We start from the raw sequence: 18,128 nt of genomic DNA on the forward strand, positions 1-18,128 counted from the left end.
CTCAAAAAGGCGATTCTTCAAATTTTATCCACCAATGTTATCAATCCCCACCTCCATGATCCCCATCACATCCATCACCCACACCCTAATGTGTGCACACCTTTAAGATTTCCTCCTCCCAAACCCTTATGAATGCACAACTTCAAGATTCCTATCACCCACACCCTCATGAATGCACACCTTCAAGATCCCCTTCACCCACACTCATGACTAACACCCTCATGAATCCCCATCTCCACACCACCCACACCCTCATAAATGTACATCTTCAAGATCCCTTCCAACTACACCCACCCACCTCACCCTCATGAATGTACACTTTTAAAGTTCCCTCTATCAACATCCTCTTCTGTACACACCTTCATGATCCCCTCCACCCATATCTACTACCCACACACTCATGAATGTATAACTACCAGATTCCCTCTACCCACACCCTCTAGAATGTACACCTGCAAGATCCCTTCCACCCACACTCACCCACCACGCCCTCATGAATGTACACCTTTAAAGTTCCCTTTACCAACATCCTTATCTATACACACCTTCATGATCCCCTCCACACACATCCAACACCCACACCTACATTAATATACTTCCTGCTACCCACACCCTCTTGAACGCACACCCTCATGATGCTCTCCTTCCACACTCACAACCCACACACCTAATGAATGCACAACTCCATGATCCCCTCCTCCCACACCCACTACCCAAACCGTCATAGACGCATAACTACCAGATTTCCTCTACCCACACCCTCATGAATGCACAATTACATGATCCCCTCCTCCCACACCCACTACCCACACCCTCATGGATGCATAACTATCAGACTCCCTGTACCCACACCCTCTTGAATGCAAACCTTCATGTTCCCTCCTCCCACACTCTCTTGAACACACACCACCATGATCCCCTCCTCCCAAACCCTCATAAATGCTTAAAGGTCAAGTCCACCCCAGAAAAATGCTGACTTAAATAAATAGAAAAAAATCAAACTAACATAGTGCTAAAAATTTCATCAAAATTGGATGTAAAATAAGAAAGTTATGACATTTTAAAGTTTCGCTTATTTTTCACAAAACAGTGATATGCACAACTAGGTGAGTCAGTCGATGATGTCCATCACTCACTATTTCTTTTGTTTTTTATTGTTTGAATTATACAATATTTCACTTTTTACAGATTTGACAATATAAGGACCAACTTGACTGAGCCATATAGTATTAAACAATGCTAATTCCACATGTTCAGGGAGGAATTAATCGTTGTATCACCTGACAATGAGGAGAAAAATAGAATATTCCCTATTTCATATAATAAAATACAAAAGAAATTGTGAGTGGATGACGTCATCAGTCTCCTCATTTGCAACCGACCAGGATGTGCATATAACTGTTTTGTGAATTTAAGCGAAACTTTAAAATGTCATAACTTTTTTATTTTACATCCGATTTTGATGAAATTTTCAGTGTTATGCTTGTTGGATTTTTCTCTTTTTATTCAAATCAACTTTTTGATGGGGTGGACTTGTCCTTTAACTACCAGATTCCCTCTACCCACGCCCTCAAGAATGCATACCTTAAAGATCCTCTTCGCCCACACTCACGACCCACATTATCATAAATCCCTTCTCATGATCCCCTCTACCCACATCCACCACCGACACCCTCATGGATACGCACCTTAGAAATTCCTCTACCTTCACCCCAATGAATGCATACATTCAGATCTCTTCCACCCACACTCACCCACCACACCCTCATGAAGTACACCTTCAAGATCCCTTCCACCTACACCCATCCATTACACCCTCATGAATATACAACTTTAAAGTTTCCTCTACCAACATCCCCTTCTATGCACACTTTCATGGTCCCCTCCACCCACGTCCAACACCCACACCCTCATGAATATACACCAAATTTCCCACTACCCACCCACACCCTCATGAATGCACACCTTCATGATCCCTCCCCACATCCACTACCCACACCCTCTTGAACACATATCTTCATGATCCCTTCCTCCCAAACCCACCATCCACACCCTCATAAATGTACATCTTCAAGATCCCTTCCAACTACACCCACCCACCTCACCCTCATGAATGTACACTTAAAGTTCCCTTTATCAACATCCTCTTCTGTACACACCTTCATGATCCCCTCCACGCATATCTACTACCCACACCCTCTAGAATGCTCATCTTCATGTTCCCCTCCACCCACACCCTCATAAATGTACACCTCCAAGATCCCTTCCACCCACCCACCACGCCCTCATGAATGTACACCTTTAAAGTTCCCTCTACCAACATCCTCATCTATACACACCTTCATGATCCCCTCCACACACATCCAACACCCACACCTACATTAATATACTTCCTGCTACCCACACCCTCTTGAACGCACACACTCATGATGCTCTCCTTCCACACTCACAACCCACACACCTTACGAATGCACAACTCCATGATCCCCTCCTCTCACACCCACTACCCACACCCTCATAAATGCTTAACTACCAGATTCCCTCTACCCACACCCTCCCATACACACGACCCACACCCTCATGAATATACACGTAAAGTTTCATCTACCATCACCCTCATCAATGCACACCTTCATGATCCCCTACACCCATATCCAACACCCTCATAATGCATAATTAACGAATGAACACCTTTAAGATCCCCTTTGTACATACTCACAACCCACACCCTCATGAATGCACACCTTCATGTTCCCCTCCTCCTACAATCACGACCCACACCCTCATGGACACACACCTCCATGATCACCTCCATGATCCCCTCCACCCACATCCACCACCCACACTCATAAATGTACACCTTCAAGATCCCCTCCTCCCACACCCAACCACCACACCCTCATGAATGTACACCTTTAAAGTTCTAAAGTTTTAAAGTTCCCTATACCAACATCCTCATCTATTCACACCTTCATGATCCCCTCCACCCACATCCACTACCCACACACTCATGAATGTATAACTACCAGATTACCTCTACCCACAACTTCATGAATGCACACATTCATGTACCCCTCCTCCCACACTCACGATCCACACCCTCTTGAATGCACACCTTCATGATCACCTTCTCCCACACCCTCTTGTATGCACACCTTTAAAATCACCATCGCCCACACTCATGACCCACACCCTCATTAATCCCCATCTTCATGATCCCCCTCCACTCATATCCACCACCCACACCCTCATGGATGTACACCTTCAAAAATTCCCTCTACCCAAACCCTCATGAATGTACACCTTAAAAATCATCCTCAACCCACAACCGCATGAATGCTCATCTTCAAGATTCCCTCCACCAACCACCTCTTGGAAGCACAACTTCAAGATTCCCTCTATCCACACCTTCATGAATGCACACCTTCATGAGCCCTCCGCCCACACCCATCACCTACAACCTCATCACCCTCAAACTGTTCTACTCCCCCAAACACACACCTTCAAAAATCTATCTGTTCATGAACTCCTTCACCCACTCACTCAAACACACAAGATGGATTCATTGTTTCATGAACACCTCCACCCGAATCATCATACATGCACACACACCCTCAAATATGTCCTTCAAGTGCCCCTTCACACATACACATACACATTTATTTTAAAAATTTAGCTTTTTTTTCAGAACAGTAGGTCCGAAAAAGAAGAAGAATTAAAAACATTTATATAGTACTCATCACAAAACATGTCTCTAAGCACTCAAGAAAAATAGGACGAAAGTAGGAAGAAAAAAAAAGAAAAAAAAGTCATTGCATAACAGAGTACTTTTGTGTTGAACGGAATATCATATATCAAGAATCATTATGAAATGTTACTATAAAACTGAGGACCTCTTACATCATTGCATATCAAGGATTTTAAAACTGTATAAAATGTATACAAGAGCATATAATTTGGGACCGTTTGCAATGGTACAGGTTCAAAGGATGTCCATGATATTGAAAATAAGTGTTGTTTTCTTTTTTTTTAATGTATAAGTGAACACATACACATTATCACACAACCATTATCTAAAACATATCCTCAGCACCCTGCCCCACAGAGTATCTAATAAATACTCACTGTGACCTGTACGAATCTGGCGCACTCTTGGCCGTGTTCGGTCTACTGGGAGCTCTCTTGGATTGGCTACAATTAATATCAAAATAATGAAATAAATAGATGCTATATGATGATGAAAAAACTTTTTTTTAATAATAAATTCACTCATAGGACATAACATGTTGAGTTGAAAACTTGGTCACCTCTTTAGAATTTTATAAGCTCTCAAACACACTAGAATTATTGAAATGAGAATCTTGTACTACAGCAAAACTCAATGCTCTACCATTTAATACACGTTTCATAAGCATAGGGTTTTAAGATTATGGTTGAGGGCATGCGAAAAGGAGTAGTGCAATATTGCCTGAAATATGTATAGTTCACAATTAACTATACTCGAAGGAATAAACATTCACTTTCATTTATGTCAAATGCGAATTCAAAAATAGTTCTCAGTTAAAATCCTTGAGAGAGCTTTCATCACATTATCAGTTCCAAGATTTTTTACTTAAATAAGTAGAAATTCACGATATTCTATTTTTCTAATAAATATTCCCTTTTGAATTGAGAGAGTTTTCTTATATACACCAATGTCAAAATTTGTATTATAGTACTACTTTTTGTGATTACTTACTTCAAGGACAAGCCTAAAATAATTTGGTTTAAAATCTTTTAAGCATATCAGTTTTACCTAAGGAGAGCCTCTGATATATCCAGGTCATCTGTAGATGCTGTATTTGCTTCCGCAACTTGATTCACCATAGATCCAGTCCTCTCTCTTTCTGTTTGATATCTGCATTTAAATTTGAGAACATAATGAGATATAAAATTCTTGCAAAATCTTGAAGACAATCTACAAAGATATGTCAAAGGTGTTCACAAAACATATCTACAAGATTATCAATAGAGATTTAGTAATTCCTGCCAATTTCTTGTCAAAGACAAAACTATTCCGTTACTCCCAGTTGACAGGACTAAGCAGGGTTTGAGTGTATATAAAAATTTGATGCCAAAATGTTCTTGGGCTGTATATGCACTTGAAAATTTAAATCTCATTTCATTGATTATTTTGTAGCAAGAGGCCTATTTTTTGTGCTTTCAAATGTTGGGTGTCAAAAAAGGTCATGGGGTCAAATGCTGGTAGAATGGTAATGTAGGAAAATTGGCACAAGCCGCATTTCCAAAACTGACATAAAGCTAGTGTCAGGATCAATAACACTTGGTGTTTAGCCATAAAATAATGTGAGTTATCATCTTTAGACAGTTCCAAAAAATTGATAAACCTTTTGAGACATCCTAACCCGTTTTTCTGTTTTTACTTCATTTCATGAGCTACTCAACTCATGATAATTTGCCAGCATTACAACTTATCATATGAACTACAAAACAATGACAACTATTTTGAGGAAGGGCATGCGTATATATAAAGTTGGAGATATACTTATTGCATTGCCCATTTATAACCCACATAAGAAGATGGTGTGACAATCAATAGCTAATTTTCACTATCAACACCAACACCGAATTTGGAATCATTCTGTGTGGTACATCATGTTAATATGGCAAACATTTTTTTTAGGGGGGTTCTCTGAAAGTGCCATCAGTTTTGACATGCATGTAAAAGCATAGACACAAACTTTGTTAAATGATTTAATTTCTGACCTTGTGTCTGAACGGGCTGAAGTAGTAGGAGTATCTGTGTTTATTTGTATTGTTTCCATGGCACAGCGTAAACAGTTATAGAGAGAATCATCAAGGCTGTGATGAGGATGCTGGTTCTCATGGTCACCCATCTTCTTGTCTTCTGTCATCCTAGCACTCAGTATCTCTGATAAAGTTGTTTCTAGAAGGAGACAGAAATCAGTGATTAGGCCATCAGGATGTATGTGTGACAAGCATTCAAATTCATAATCATTGATCAGAGACCCGTAACACAAAAATTAGCAAATTGCATTGCCTACAATGTACAATTAATCATGAAAAATCAAGCATATGATTAAACGATAACCTGTGTGTTACAGGACCCAGAACTGACAGCAGAGACCATAAAAGAATCACAGGAAAAAAAAGTGAAAAATTATACAAAATAAATGTCTTATCATGTATAAGTTGTCAACAAATAATTTAATTAGAATATCATTTGGTCAGGGTTCTTTTCAAATATTTGCCAACATTGTCATCCCATAAATTGGAAATGAATGTGAAATCTCAAAGGGGGCATTGCTAAATTAATATAGACAAATATTTGTGAACAAGGCAGAATTGCCCCCCCCCAAAAAAAAAAAAATGAAATAGGGACAGGTGACAGGTACATGTATATATGTTTTCAAATGCTAATAAAACAAATGGTTTGTTGGCTTCTGCAGCATTTTGACACATTGTTTTGCCTTATTCTTTGCACATTTGGTGTCAGATAAAGAAGAGCTTAAATTTTATGACCAAAATAATCACTGTCAGTATCAGGAATATCTTTCATTCATCTTAACATTATATTTCAGTATCCAGAAGTCACTCCGATGATCAGTTTAAAGTACCTTTATCTGCCTGCTTCGCATCAGATTGTGAATCACTTTGTTCCACTGGAGCATCGGCCTTTTGTCTACTCTCATCATCATATCCGTGATGCTCCAGAATTTCAATTTCTCCTTGGTTGATTGTTTCGTGATCTCTGTCTTGATCACCTTCATCATGTAAACTCAATGGTCTTTCTTCAGGTTCTTCAAGCATCTTTCCTTCAATGGGAATGATCTTCTCTGGACTCAGCTGCAGTTTATCCCGGAATCTCAGTGAGATAAGTCTGGGCAAGTTCTCATTCTATCAATACATTGGGGAAAAAAAATAATGCATCAATGTGATATACGAAGGTTAAAAAATGTATTTGACACCTAATTTGACATGAAAAATGCTCGTTAATATTGTGCTAGTTTAGTTTTGTATACCTCACTGAGTAAGGTCTCGGCTGGTTGTTGCTAAATGATCAATCACTGCATATCAAATGGAACGCTCTAATTCATAAGTATATAGCCTAAAAATGAATTTGCAATATGAACATTCTGACAGTTCTTTACATACTTTCTCACCAAGGATTTATAATGCATTTTGCTGTTTAAAATAAGTTTTACAGGCGAGTTTGATTTTACTGCATGCTGACCATCTCAAAATTCATCCCTGTAGTATGATTCATTTTCAGAAATCTGCTAAAAATTAAAAAAGGTGTATTAAGTTACACCAAATTAAAACATTTGGCTTATCTAATGGTTATTCATAATCTTCATTGTTTTAAGAGGACTTATGATGCCAAGTTTCTTTGTCAGGAGAGCTTTTGCAATTATATTGTTTTAAATAAATTATCCAATAATGATAATAGATTGTCAAAGATTTATACCTCATTAATGGCTCATTAATGGCTACTCATAAATTGTAATAAACACGGACAACTAGATCTACATTTTCATTTGAAATTAAGACATAAAGCTGTTGCCAATTTGAAGGAGCTTATGTGGTCAATTCATCCATCGAATTTAATCCAGCAGACAGTTACACAATTTTGAGATAAATCAGAGTAGACTAGATGCTTGATTGCACATATAGACTAATTTAATCAAACGTAAAGATAAGCCCCTAAGACTCTATCACATTGATCCGTGCAAGCCTTGCTGACGAGTTGTAGGCAATCACCTGCAGCTCATCAGCAACAAAGTTCTGAGCGTGTTCAAAACTTTTCTGTGAGCAGAGGAGATTTGCGTGCACTCCTGCGGGCAACTGCGTGCAGATTAAAGAATATTGTTAATTCATATTTAATTAGCTTGATGTAAAACCTTGTACTATTAATCAAAATATGGTTTATTACGTGGCAATCATGGGCCACTTTTCGTCATTTTATAATGGCAACATAAGGCCCAAAGAACAATCTATAGAATAAAAAGATACTGTTGATGCAGGTGGCCCGCAGGTGACCTTCGACCAATGTTACAGGGCCTTTATATTAAGTGCTAGAGCTTGTGTTATGGGGAATAGCTAATCATTAAATGGTCACCTTAAGTTGATACATACCGATTCTCTCGGTGAAGGATGAGGAGTACATTCTGTTCCTGTTTCATCTGGTGATCTGGGACTAAGGCTAGATGTTGGGCTCGATGGTGGTGGTTTGGTCTCAAAGTTGCTTTCAACAGTCTGAAGTGTAATCCTAAATATGTTTAACAGTGAGAGTGGTGAATAAAGAAGTGGTGTAATTTCACAAATTTTGCACAAGTAAGACGTTCCTCGTACTTCAATTCATATATAGTTTTTATTCAAAGTTGTCAACAGATCACATAATTTTTAAAAAAAATTGAACTTCCCCATGATCTAAAGAATTGTAGAAATATATAATCATTGATTTGCATACAATATTCTAACATATCAGAACAATCAATCATTACATATTCATAAAATCATCTGGATGTTAATGCTTAGACAACAGCTCATGATTGCTTTTTGGTATCTGTATTACTTAAATGTGATTTAAATGACAGAAAAAGAGAGGAGAGTATAATATTGTTGTTACATTGGTCAGGTCTTCAAAAAGCAAAATTCATTATATTTTTGCCCAGAAGCATACAAGCCCTCACACAAAACCACTGAAAAAAATATTGCACAATTACCAGTTTCTTCAACTAATTAAATTCAGTTTAAAAACATTCGAGCAAAAAATGAAACCATGGAGACTCATAGTGCAAGTCTGTCCAGCCAGGCTTGGTAATAATAATTTATTCAGATTATAAGAATGACCACTGTCATTGGGAATTGCAAGAAAATATTTCAATCAATTGCTAATAACTGTGGAATTTTACCAATGATACATTGATTTTACTGTAGCAAATTAGTTTACATTCCTTGATGCAAAGAAACAGATCAGCAACCAATTGAAAATAAGCAAATAATTTCAAGACAAATGATAGTCTTGCAATTGTCGCAATTTTTTGCGATTCCCCCTAAAATTGAAAAGCAAGCCACTCACCTGTCCCCAACAGTGCCAATGGGTTTCCAGTACTTGTAACGAGAGTCCCATTCCATATGAATCATATTCATATAGGCATAATGCTCATCTGTGTTTCGAGTGAAGCTAACAACAGAACCATTGGGTGCTACATTGTAGAACAACAAAAAAAGTAAAATAATTATAACAATAAAAGTCATCAATATTTATGAAGCAGGGTACACATCAATCCTGCAATGAAAGTTAAGAGTAATAGAAAGTTGAAAAGAAGATGTGATACTGAGATCACTTTGTTGAATCATAGTAAACTTTGTTCATAATTAAAGTGAACTGCACTGAAGCGAACTGAACTAAATTGAGCTACTTATATCTTCCATAACATTCCTTGACATCATTTAAAAATCAGCTCAGGGTGAAAAATCAGATCACATCATTTTCTAGGAATTTCAATAATTCAGGCTTTTTTTCAGAAGTAGCTAAATAAATACAATTATTATTTCTGCACATAGTTTTAATTGTATTTTTTTTATCACTGTACCAGGACTGCATAGTAATACAACCACTCTGATGATTGTTTTCATCCTGGATAAATATATTTGAATAGATATATTAATAAATAAATTCAGAATGTAATCCATTATTCAGAGTTTATTCATTTTAATACTAATCATAATCATTTACAATTTTTTTTGGGGGGGTGGTGGAGGGCTGTTTTTTTTTATTTGGGGTGCAGTATTTCTTCTGCTTCCTATCTCTACACCATGTACATGGACACTGTAGCTGTTACACTATTTTGAATAAAAATTTATGAAACTAGTGATCTATCTGTTTACAAAAGTATTATTCTTTTTTAAGTCACAGGATAAATCCAAAAATTCTATCAAAGAGCTGGGACATCAAATGTTCATGCTGCAACTTTTTACATGCCGTTTTCTCAACTAATAGAAAAAAAATCTAGCAAAGTCTTTTAAAACACACAAAACCAGGAGTGGCTCAATATTTATGCAGCATTAAAACAATCACTGCAAGTATAAAATTATACATCTCACCTTTGGATAACACCCCACAATCATTTAAACTCAAATTTGAACACATACTTTATACATACCTCCTGTTCATGTTTGAAAAGCTTTAAAACAGGCGCATGTACACTCAAATAAACATTTCTCATCAAAAATTATTAGGTATACAAATTATTAGGTTATGAACAATCAAAACAATTTGTTAGTGTTTGACTGCACATCTTATTAACTTCTCATTATTTTAATTTTACCTCCATATTAATATAAATCATCTTTTACAAATGACTATCAGTTCATACCTGAAGTAAGCCCACTTTATAAATCATCTATCCTTTATCTAACACATAGAAGAAAAATCTCTGATAACCATTTACATTTCATTTTAGTTACAAAATAACCCGCAAACCATAAGTACAGTATATTCATAAATAAAATCAAGTCTTGATTCCAGATGGAAACTCCAATGCAGTAAAACCAGTCACATGGCTCTTATGCAATTGCTACATAATATCTGAATAATTAAAAATTACACTAGCATTAAAAAAAAATCTGAATGAGTGTGCACAAACCATGATTAACTTGATTACAGTTAGTGGTAAGTGTGCAGGTGCATGTTTTTGGTGACATATTTATTTATAAGAATATATCTCTCAAGGTACAAAAGATCATTATAAAACTGTTTTTCATCAACGACCTGCATACACTAGAAAATAAGTCAAATTACATTTTTTTTAATTCAATTTAAAAGACAAATAATTGGAAAATTTATGAATAATATCATTAAATATCTAGATAATGAACAATGATTCTGTGACTTTCAGTTATTTTTGTATGCATAAAGGATACACATGTAATTATCATTAATACATGTATTACTATAAATGAACCAGAGGAGGCCATGGGGTTAGAATGCCTGCCTCATGGCTGGGTTGCAGGTTCAAACTACATGTAATAGTCAGATCATACTGAACCACAGGAAAAGCAATCTACTGCCTTTTTACTAGATCTCAGCATTATAAAACAGGCAGGGAAGTTGACACACCTAGCGGTACAAGTATTAATTCATTTTCATCAAGGACAAGTCCCCATAAGGCTTTAATTTTACATTTTGATTATGCCAACATCATTTGGTCAAGAGCAACTAGAACTTGCTTGAGCATGTTACAAAAACTGCAAAAAACTGCAGGGAGGATTATTTTGAAATCAAAACTTTCAGAGTACAGGCCAGTACGTGAAATTCATGATATTCTGAACTGAAATACTTAACAGAAATCTCCTGTTTATTTAAAAGAGAATGAAATTCTAAGATAATTGAGATAGCCCACAGGGAAATGGGACCAAGTTACATGTATCTTACTTAAGCCAAACAATGAAAGCTGTAAACCTAGTAAATATTATTATCCTTTTGGAAATTGGAAATAAATTACCTCTTTGTATCCAAAAACTAAACAACGTTTGAACTTACAAAAGATAAATTCTAGAAGTAACTGGAATGTTCAGGGATTCTCTGGATGGGTAGGGGAGGGGAATATCTGAATTTGCACTGCAAGTTCATACATCTTGAATTTTATATTTCTTTTTTATTGATATGCAGGAGTCACAGATATTATAATGTCAATTAATTTATTTATTTCCAGAACAGATTGCCTATTCAATCAAACCCAATTTGAAACAGGTTATCACTACGAAATAAGTTCTATATTTTGTATTAAAACATTGTTATGTTTAGATATTGTTAGATAATTATAATCATTGAATTATACAATGTATATTTTGTTTACATACTTTTAATTGTAAATAAAACCAAACCAACCAATCATAATGATAATAATGATAATACTAATCACAGTAATAATGATAATAAGGATTATAATCCTAATACTCATTACAACTGGATATCAGACAAAAGTGATATTAGTATTTATTTTTTCAGGTGCTTCTCGAATAGGTCAAATGATGTTGTGTAAATATAACTTTTAGGGATTTTGTTTAAAAACAAAGGTCAGACTAGATATTGAAACATTATAGTAGCTCCTTGATCATAATCAACTCCAATTAATTGTTTATTGAAGTTTGAGAATCTGTTTGGATCTAATACTTTAAAATACACCCATGGATAATAAATTTGATTCCATATTAAATACCCTCAGAGATTAATAAAGAAAGTCAACTGAATGTTAATGATTGAATATGTTATTATTACACAACAATATCTTATTTCACTTCATATGTTCAACCCACTAACAAACAAACCTTTCCATGTTTTAGATAGATCTGAATGAAGAGAAAGGAAGTTGAGTTATATAATTAACAAAAAGTATTTGAATCAGACTGGTAAATACAAGTAGACAAATTGATCCTGAAGACTTGCAAATTCATTTTTAAAAAATATCAAATGCACACAACAAATATTTACCAGTCTTTGGATTACATTCATGAATAAAAGATGCATAGGTGTGAATAGGTTGGGTCTATTGACTCTCTTAGATGGGCTCCACATAATCATAAAGCATGGTTTACCATATATCATACCTTTGTAGGTAATACATGTATGGCTGCTTGATATCTCATTATGATGAAGCACTAAAGGGTTTGATATTTCTTTTTAAAATGCATTCAAACATGTTCAATACTAAAGTAACTGCATGAGCTTGAGATCACATACCGAAAAAAAAGAAAATAAGAGAAAAAGATGTCAACCCAAATCCGCTATTTATAGTATATATGATCAAATAAAGTAAAATCTAAACCAATGTGTAAAAGTAATGTGAACAACAAATATTAAATGTACAATATAGGAAAGAGGATACTTTTCATTTCATATGCATAGTTAGTTTCCATGTAGACCCATTCAGAAAATATTTTTTTTAGTAGAAAGTTCAGGCATTTGTATAAAACATCTTTCTGCATATCTATATATAATATAAGTCTACAATTACTCAATGGCTTGCATTCAAAGGAGTGACTTCAATTTTGCATACTCTTTATACAGATATCATGTCAAAAGTGTCATTTATCATTTATACTAGACAGGGGGAAACTAAAGTTCTTCACCACTAAAGTAAGCAGATTATCGAGGGGGTGTATGACAAAGATCTAAGAGTGACTAAAATCACTTGAACTATCACTGAGAATGTAAGCTTACCTGGAATAGCCTCCATCTGCAGCAAAGCAACATCGTACTCTGGTAGAGCAATGATGTAAGCCAGGTTCTGGGGACCCAACAGCACCTTGTCCCCCAACCTGGGAGGCTTAGCCGGCCGCCACTCCTCCTGCTTCTTGGGGTAACGACACACCCCGGCGGAGGCAGCACGGGGCTTCATGGCCGTGGCCAGCGGTGACATGGAGGATGCTGCTGGTTGGATGCGTTCCGAGGCGGATGAGCGAACGGACGGCGCGGTGGTGGGGCGCAGGGAAAGCCTGGAGGATTGTCGACTGCTGGTGGGCCTGGAATAAGGCTTACCGACAGGACTGGGTTGGCCTACAGCCAGGAACTTACTGGCAAAGACGGGTGATGATTGTGGTCTCTTTGGCAAAGCTCTAGGCGTCTGTTATAAAGACAAGATAGTATGAGCAAGTTACATCTATGTGATGCTCCAATAGACTCATCCAAATACAACCTTGAAACTAAATAGTCATGTAAATCCAACCCTCTACAAATTTTTGGACACCCATTTATCCTGTTTTGACACTTTCTTCCAAAACATGTGCTTCAATGCTGTACAAGAGTAAGCTGCATTGCCCCCTAATTTGTAAGTATGTGGTGGGAGAGTAAAGTCACTGATGATTATTCTTTTTTCTTACCCACGCTCTCAACACACATCTAAAGATTATTCAATAAACCAGCATTTATATTTCTTTACGCTCACCAACACTATCATGTGTCTATAAGACAACACATAACTTTTTAGAATTAAAAGGCAATTTTTCTATAATGGGCAAGAGATTCAATCCATGTGGAAAAAAATCACAGAATTTGTGTTTTTTATTTGTTCTTATTTATTCCTTTATGTCTGATTTATATCAATTTGACTTCAGTTGATTGTATCACCTCTAGTACAAAGTTCGAAGAACTCTTGGAAGAGATTTTCTTTTGCAATACTTTCTTGGTGTTCCTCTGGATACTCTCCATTAGGTACTCGGACACCTCTTCAATGATACGATGGTTTGATCCCTGACCCTGTAATTACAAAATAATTGGTAAAAGCTAAACAAAGAGTAAAATATCCTCTTAGTCTTAATGTGACAATACCGATGCTTCCTAAGTTTCTGTGCACGACTTTTTTGGTGTTGTTCTGGAAGCTTTCCATTAGGTACTCTGAAACCTCTCCCATGATGATTTGAACACTGACCCTGTAATTACATTATGTGGATAAAAGCAGTACAGAGATTCAAGCATCCAACATGTAAGATTATCAAAAAAGACAAGACTAATATGTCTCAAGTTGGGCATGATTTTCCTTGGTGTTGCTCTGTACATTTGGTATTCTGAAACCGCTTGGGTATCGTGGGCAATAACGTACAATCATTAAGAGGATGACAACTTCTCCCGTCTGAAGTTTCAAATGATTATTGCTTTCGATCTTATTTTCATTTTTATATTACAATCCATTATCACCATAATCACTACCATTATTTCCATTATCATAACTATTTTCATTATCCTCATAAATATCATTATCATTACCAATAATTAGTATCATTTAATATCACTTATACTATCATTATGTTACTATGATCATTATCATTACAACTGTTACCTTCAAGGTCATGATCATAATGTTTTATTATCGTTATCATCACCATTTCATCAAGTTCATTCAGTTCCTCATCAAAGTCATGCTTTTAAAGGGAGCTTTCGAAATGAGATCATTGAGTGTGTGGATGGTAATAAAATGATTATTTTCTAAAATCCACATACATTACATACTGTGGTTTCAAAATCTCCCAGAGGTCAAGTTTACGACTTCTTACCCCTGTAAGTCGTATTCTCTCCATCACCGCTTCGACTCCCTCCATGGTTGATGCCTTCCCCGTAGCTTGGGTAACCAGATGGGAGATGGAAAGGTCTCTGTTCAGGAAGGTGTAGAAGGAAGGCACGATACACAGGAGCTGGACCACTTCAGCCGCAAGCAGAGATCGATACTCACGATAACTGAACAAAGATGTAATAGTTTATATTATCATTTATTCATTTATTTATTGAAGGTTGTTTTCATACAGGGTAGCTTCATCAGTGGTCATAAGACACTGTTTTACAGGAATCCCCTGATAAAAATTATTCTTAAATAGTGACAGGAAAAGGCATATTAAAGATGATAATTCACTCAAAAGAGTGCATATACTTGTGAGTCCTTGCTTAAAATCTTCCTAGGAAGTGGAGAAAGTGCACACATGTTGTTCGTTCTAAAACAGTGATGGGTAGGGGCATGTTCAAGCTTATCATTCTCTCAACAGTGTACATGCTATAGCTAATGACGCTTGGGAAATCTTGTTGGAATGGTCCCTAGGGAGTGGATAAAGTGCACACATCTTATTCATTCTAAAATAGTGATGGGTAGAGGCATGTTCAAGCTCATCATTCTCAACAGAGTGTACATGCTAAGCCTACACAGCTTGGGAAATCTTGTTGGAATGGTACCTAAGGAGTGGAGAAAGTGCATGCAACTTTGCCTGGTGCGGTGGATGATTGTAAATAACCAATATTGCCCTCCTCTATGTAGAAGATGAAAATAAACTAAAATTAAAACATAACATAGTCATACATAGAAGATTGAATAAAGAATTAAATAGAGAAGCTAGCCGAGAAATCGATTATTTATATGTACATGAACATAGTAGCCATGTAATACCCTGACGGAGAACATCACTACAGATAAATGCCTTAACATGTACTCACATTGGATTTGTATAAGAATGGAGACCATTGAAAGACCACTGAAAGACTTGAAATTGGTGAGGTCTTACAGCAGTCTTCAAGATCACTGAAATTTGTCATCTCTGTGGATTGGCTTAGAAAGACCCCTCAAAGAACTCTGATATTTCTTGTCTTACTGGTCTTAGACTAGTCCTATAGAGATCTTTCAATGGTCTTTCAGAGATCTTTTATGCAACAAGTTATCTTTCAGAATTCTTTCCATGGACTTTGCCTGGTCTTTGAATGATCTTTCAATGATCTTTCAATGATCTTTCATGAGTCTTACAGTGATCTCCGCAAAAAATCTTGAGAGACTGCCAAAAGATCATTGAAAGACTACTAAGACCTTTGAAAATTCAATGAAAGACCGCTGAAAGACTGCTGAAAGACCACTGAAAGTCCATTTTCCTGTAAGACCATTGTAAGACTGTTTTCAAAAAGTTTTGGAGCTCATGAAGACCACGAAGACCACTGAAAGATTAGTCAGGACTCGTGTAAGACCTCAAAGACCATTGTAGGTTCATTGAGAGACCTCTGAAAGATCAACCGGAATTCTTGTTCTCTGTGGAATGGGGGTTTAATGCCTTGACATGTATAAAGGCAGTATTATACTCACATTGGATTTGTTCTGTCAACGGACCCCTCACTCTTCTTGCTTCCAATGTTATTATGTTTGATAAGTTCAGCGACAGTGTAATACAGGCACAGGTAAAGCTTGTCGTACAATCCACCGTCCTGCATATGAAACATGTGAATCATTCATAGTTATAAGAAGCTTTAACCAGTCGAAAATTTCTTTCACAAAGATTTAAGTATGACTTAGAGTTGCACTTAAATGCCAAGTTGTGTGCATTATAAAAGGCATGACCGGATTGGTCAGATCATGCGAAGAGGACACGCACTACTGTGTATTGATCAATAAGATTGCGCGTTGCATATCATGTATGCATCGGCATTTAAGTGCACCTCTAGAATCTTTGTAAAACACCCACCTGGACCCAATACAATATCACACCTACCCGATCATGCATTAATTTCCCCATTGCATGACAAAAGTACATTACATGAAAATGATGATGCTTAATGTTTGAGCCCTGAAAAACAGAAAAATTTTCATCTCCTCCGAAACATGTGGCAAGGTGTCAAGTGATGCAATTTCCACTATTAAAAAGCCCCTAGTGACAACCTATCATATTATTTTTAGAAATAAATAAATATGTACATGTATCATAAAAATAGTAGGCTTACATGTAGCATCGCCATTTTTATGACCAATTCCTCTTCACCCTGGTAAGTGGCATTAGGATGGTGATCTGGAGAATGTATGGGATTATTTGCTTTATCTCACCTTTTTTTAAATTTAAATAGTTTGAAGAGGGTTTCTAGTCTGACGAACATTTAAACAAGCAATTTTTACACTATCGCGACAAATGATAAATCTAACATCCATCCTTGTCCATACATTGAAGTTTTCTTGTCCTAATATTTCAATAATATTGTCATATTAAGCAGCTCTAGGTGGATGGGTGACAGAACGCAGGAAATGGGGAGAGAGAAAAAGAAGAGTGGGGAGGGGGTGGGAAGAAGTCACTGGAATACCAATAAAGAGAAGGTAAATCAGAATGGGATAGAATATATACAGGAAGAAAAAGAAACAGATTTATGAGGGAAAAGTGAGCAAAATGAAATATATGTACAAGGAGATGAAAAGTTAATGGTACAAAAAATACAGCGGCAGAAAAGAAGAGTTTATGTTATAGAAAAAAAGGGAATTAATACATTAATAGATTAAATGGCATAGGAACATATAGAGAAGGGAAGTATTAAGAAAGTTACCTGATGATCATCTCTATCAGCCTTGACAGCACTGAGTAAGAGAGATAGAACCCGACACTGATGATCCTCCGACATTAGAAAGAGATCAAGACTATCAAAGTCATCTCTGCGGAATTAAGAAAATAATGATTAATATTGATTACAAAAAGCTAATCATTTCCCCTTTGACAAGTTAAAGCAACATCAGTGGCGGACCATGACCCGGAGCAAACAAAGCATTGGGGGGGCACAGCATTGTTCACAAGCAATAGTGCCCCTCCAATCATTGTCT

The 18,128-nt window shown here is 36.4% G+C and overlaps 1 protein-coding gene across 6 annotated transcripts in view; it reads right to left on the bottom strand.

Annotated features, from left to right (window-relative positions):
- LOC129270765 (uncharacterized) overlaps positions 1–18,128 on the bottom strand; it is a 38,052-nt gene that overhangs the window by 7,375 nt on the left and 12,549 nt on the right. For 3 of the 6 annotated variants that reach the window (XM_064106582.1, XM_064106579.1, XM_064106580.1), the window contains 12 exons: positions 17,858–17,963; positions 16,638–16,756; positions 15,079–15,259; positions 14,156–14,284; positions 13,250–13,652; positions 12,358–12,378; positions 9,104–9,230; positions 8,158–8,290; positions 6,639–6,918; positions 5,767–5,947; positions 4,796–4,897; positions 4,126–4,191 (listed from right to left, as the gene is read on the bottom strand). In XM_064106582.1, the coding sequence (XP_063962652.1) occupies positions 4,126–4,191; positions 4,796–4,897; positions 5,767–5,947; positions 6,639–6,918; positions 8,158–8,290; positions 9,104–9,230; positions 12,358–12,378; positions 13,250–13,652; positions 14,156–14,284; positions 15,079–15,259; positions 16,638–16,756; positions 17,858–17,963 (1,848 nt within the window). The remainder of the gene's footprint in view (positions 1–4,125; positions 4,192–4,795; positions 4,898–5,766; positions 5,948–6,638; positions 6,919–8,157; positions 8,291–9,103; positions 9,231–12,357; positions 12,379–13,249; positions 13,653–14,155; positions 14,285–15,078; positions 15,260–16,637; positions 16,757–17,857; positions 17,964–18,128) is intronic. The other 3 variants (XM_064106581.1, XM_064106583.1, XM_064106584.1) reach the window with 1 other exon arrangement.

This window comes from Lytechinus pictus, chromosome 11 (genome assembly GCF_037042905.1).
Source record: "Lytechinus pictus isolate F3 Inbred chromosome 11, Lp3.0, whole genome shotgun sequence".
Taxonomy (NCBI): domain Eukaryota; kingdom Metazoa; phylum Echinodermata; class Echinoidea; order Temnopleuroida; family Toxopneustidae; genus Lytechinus; species Lytechinus pictus.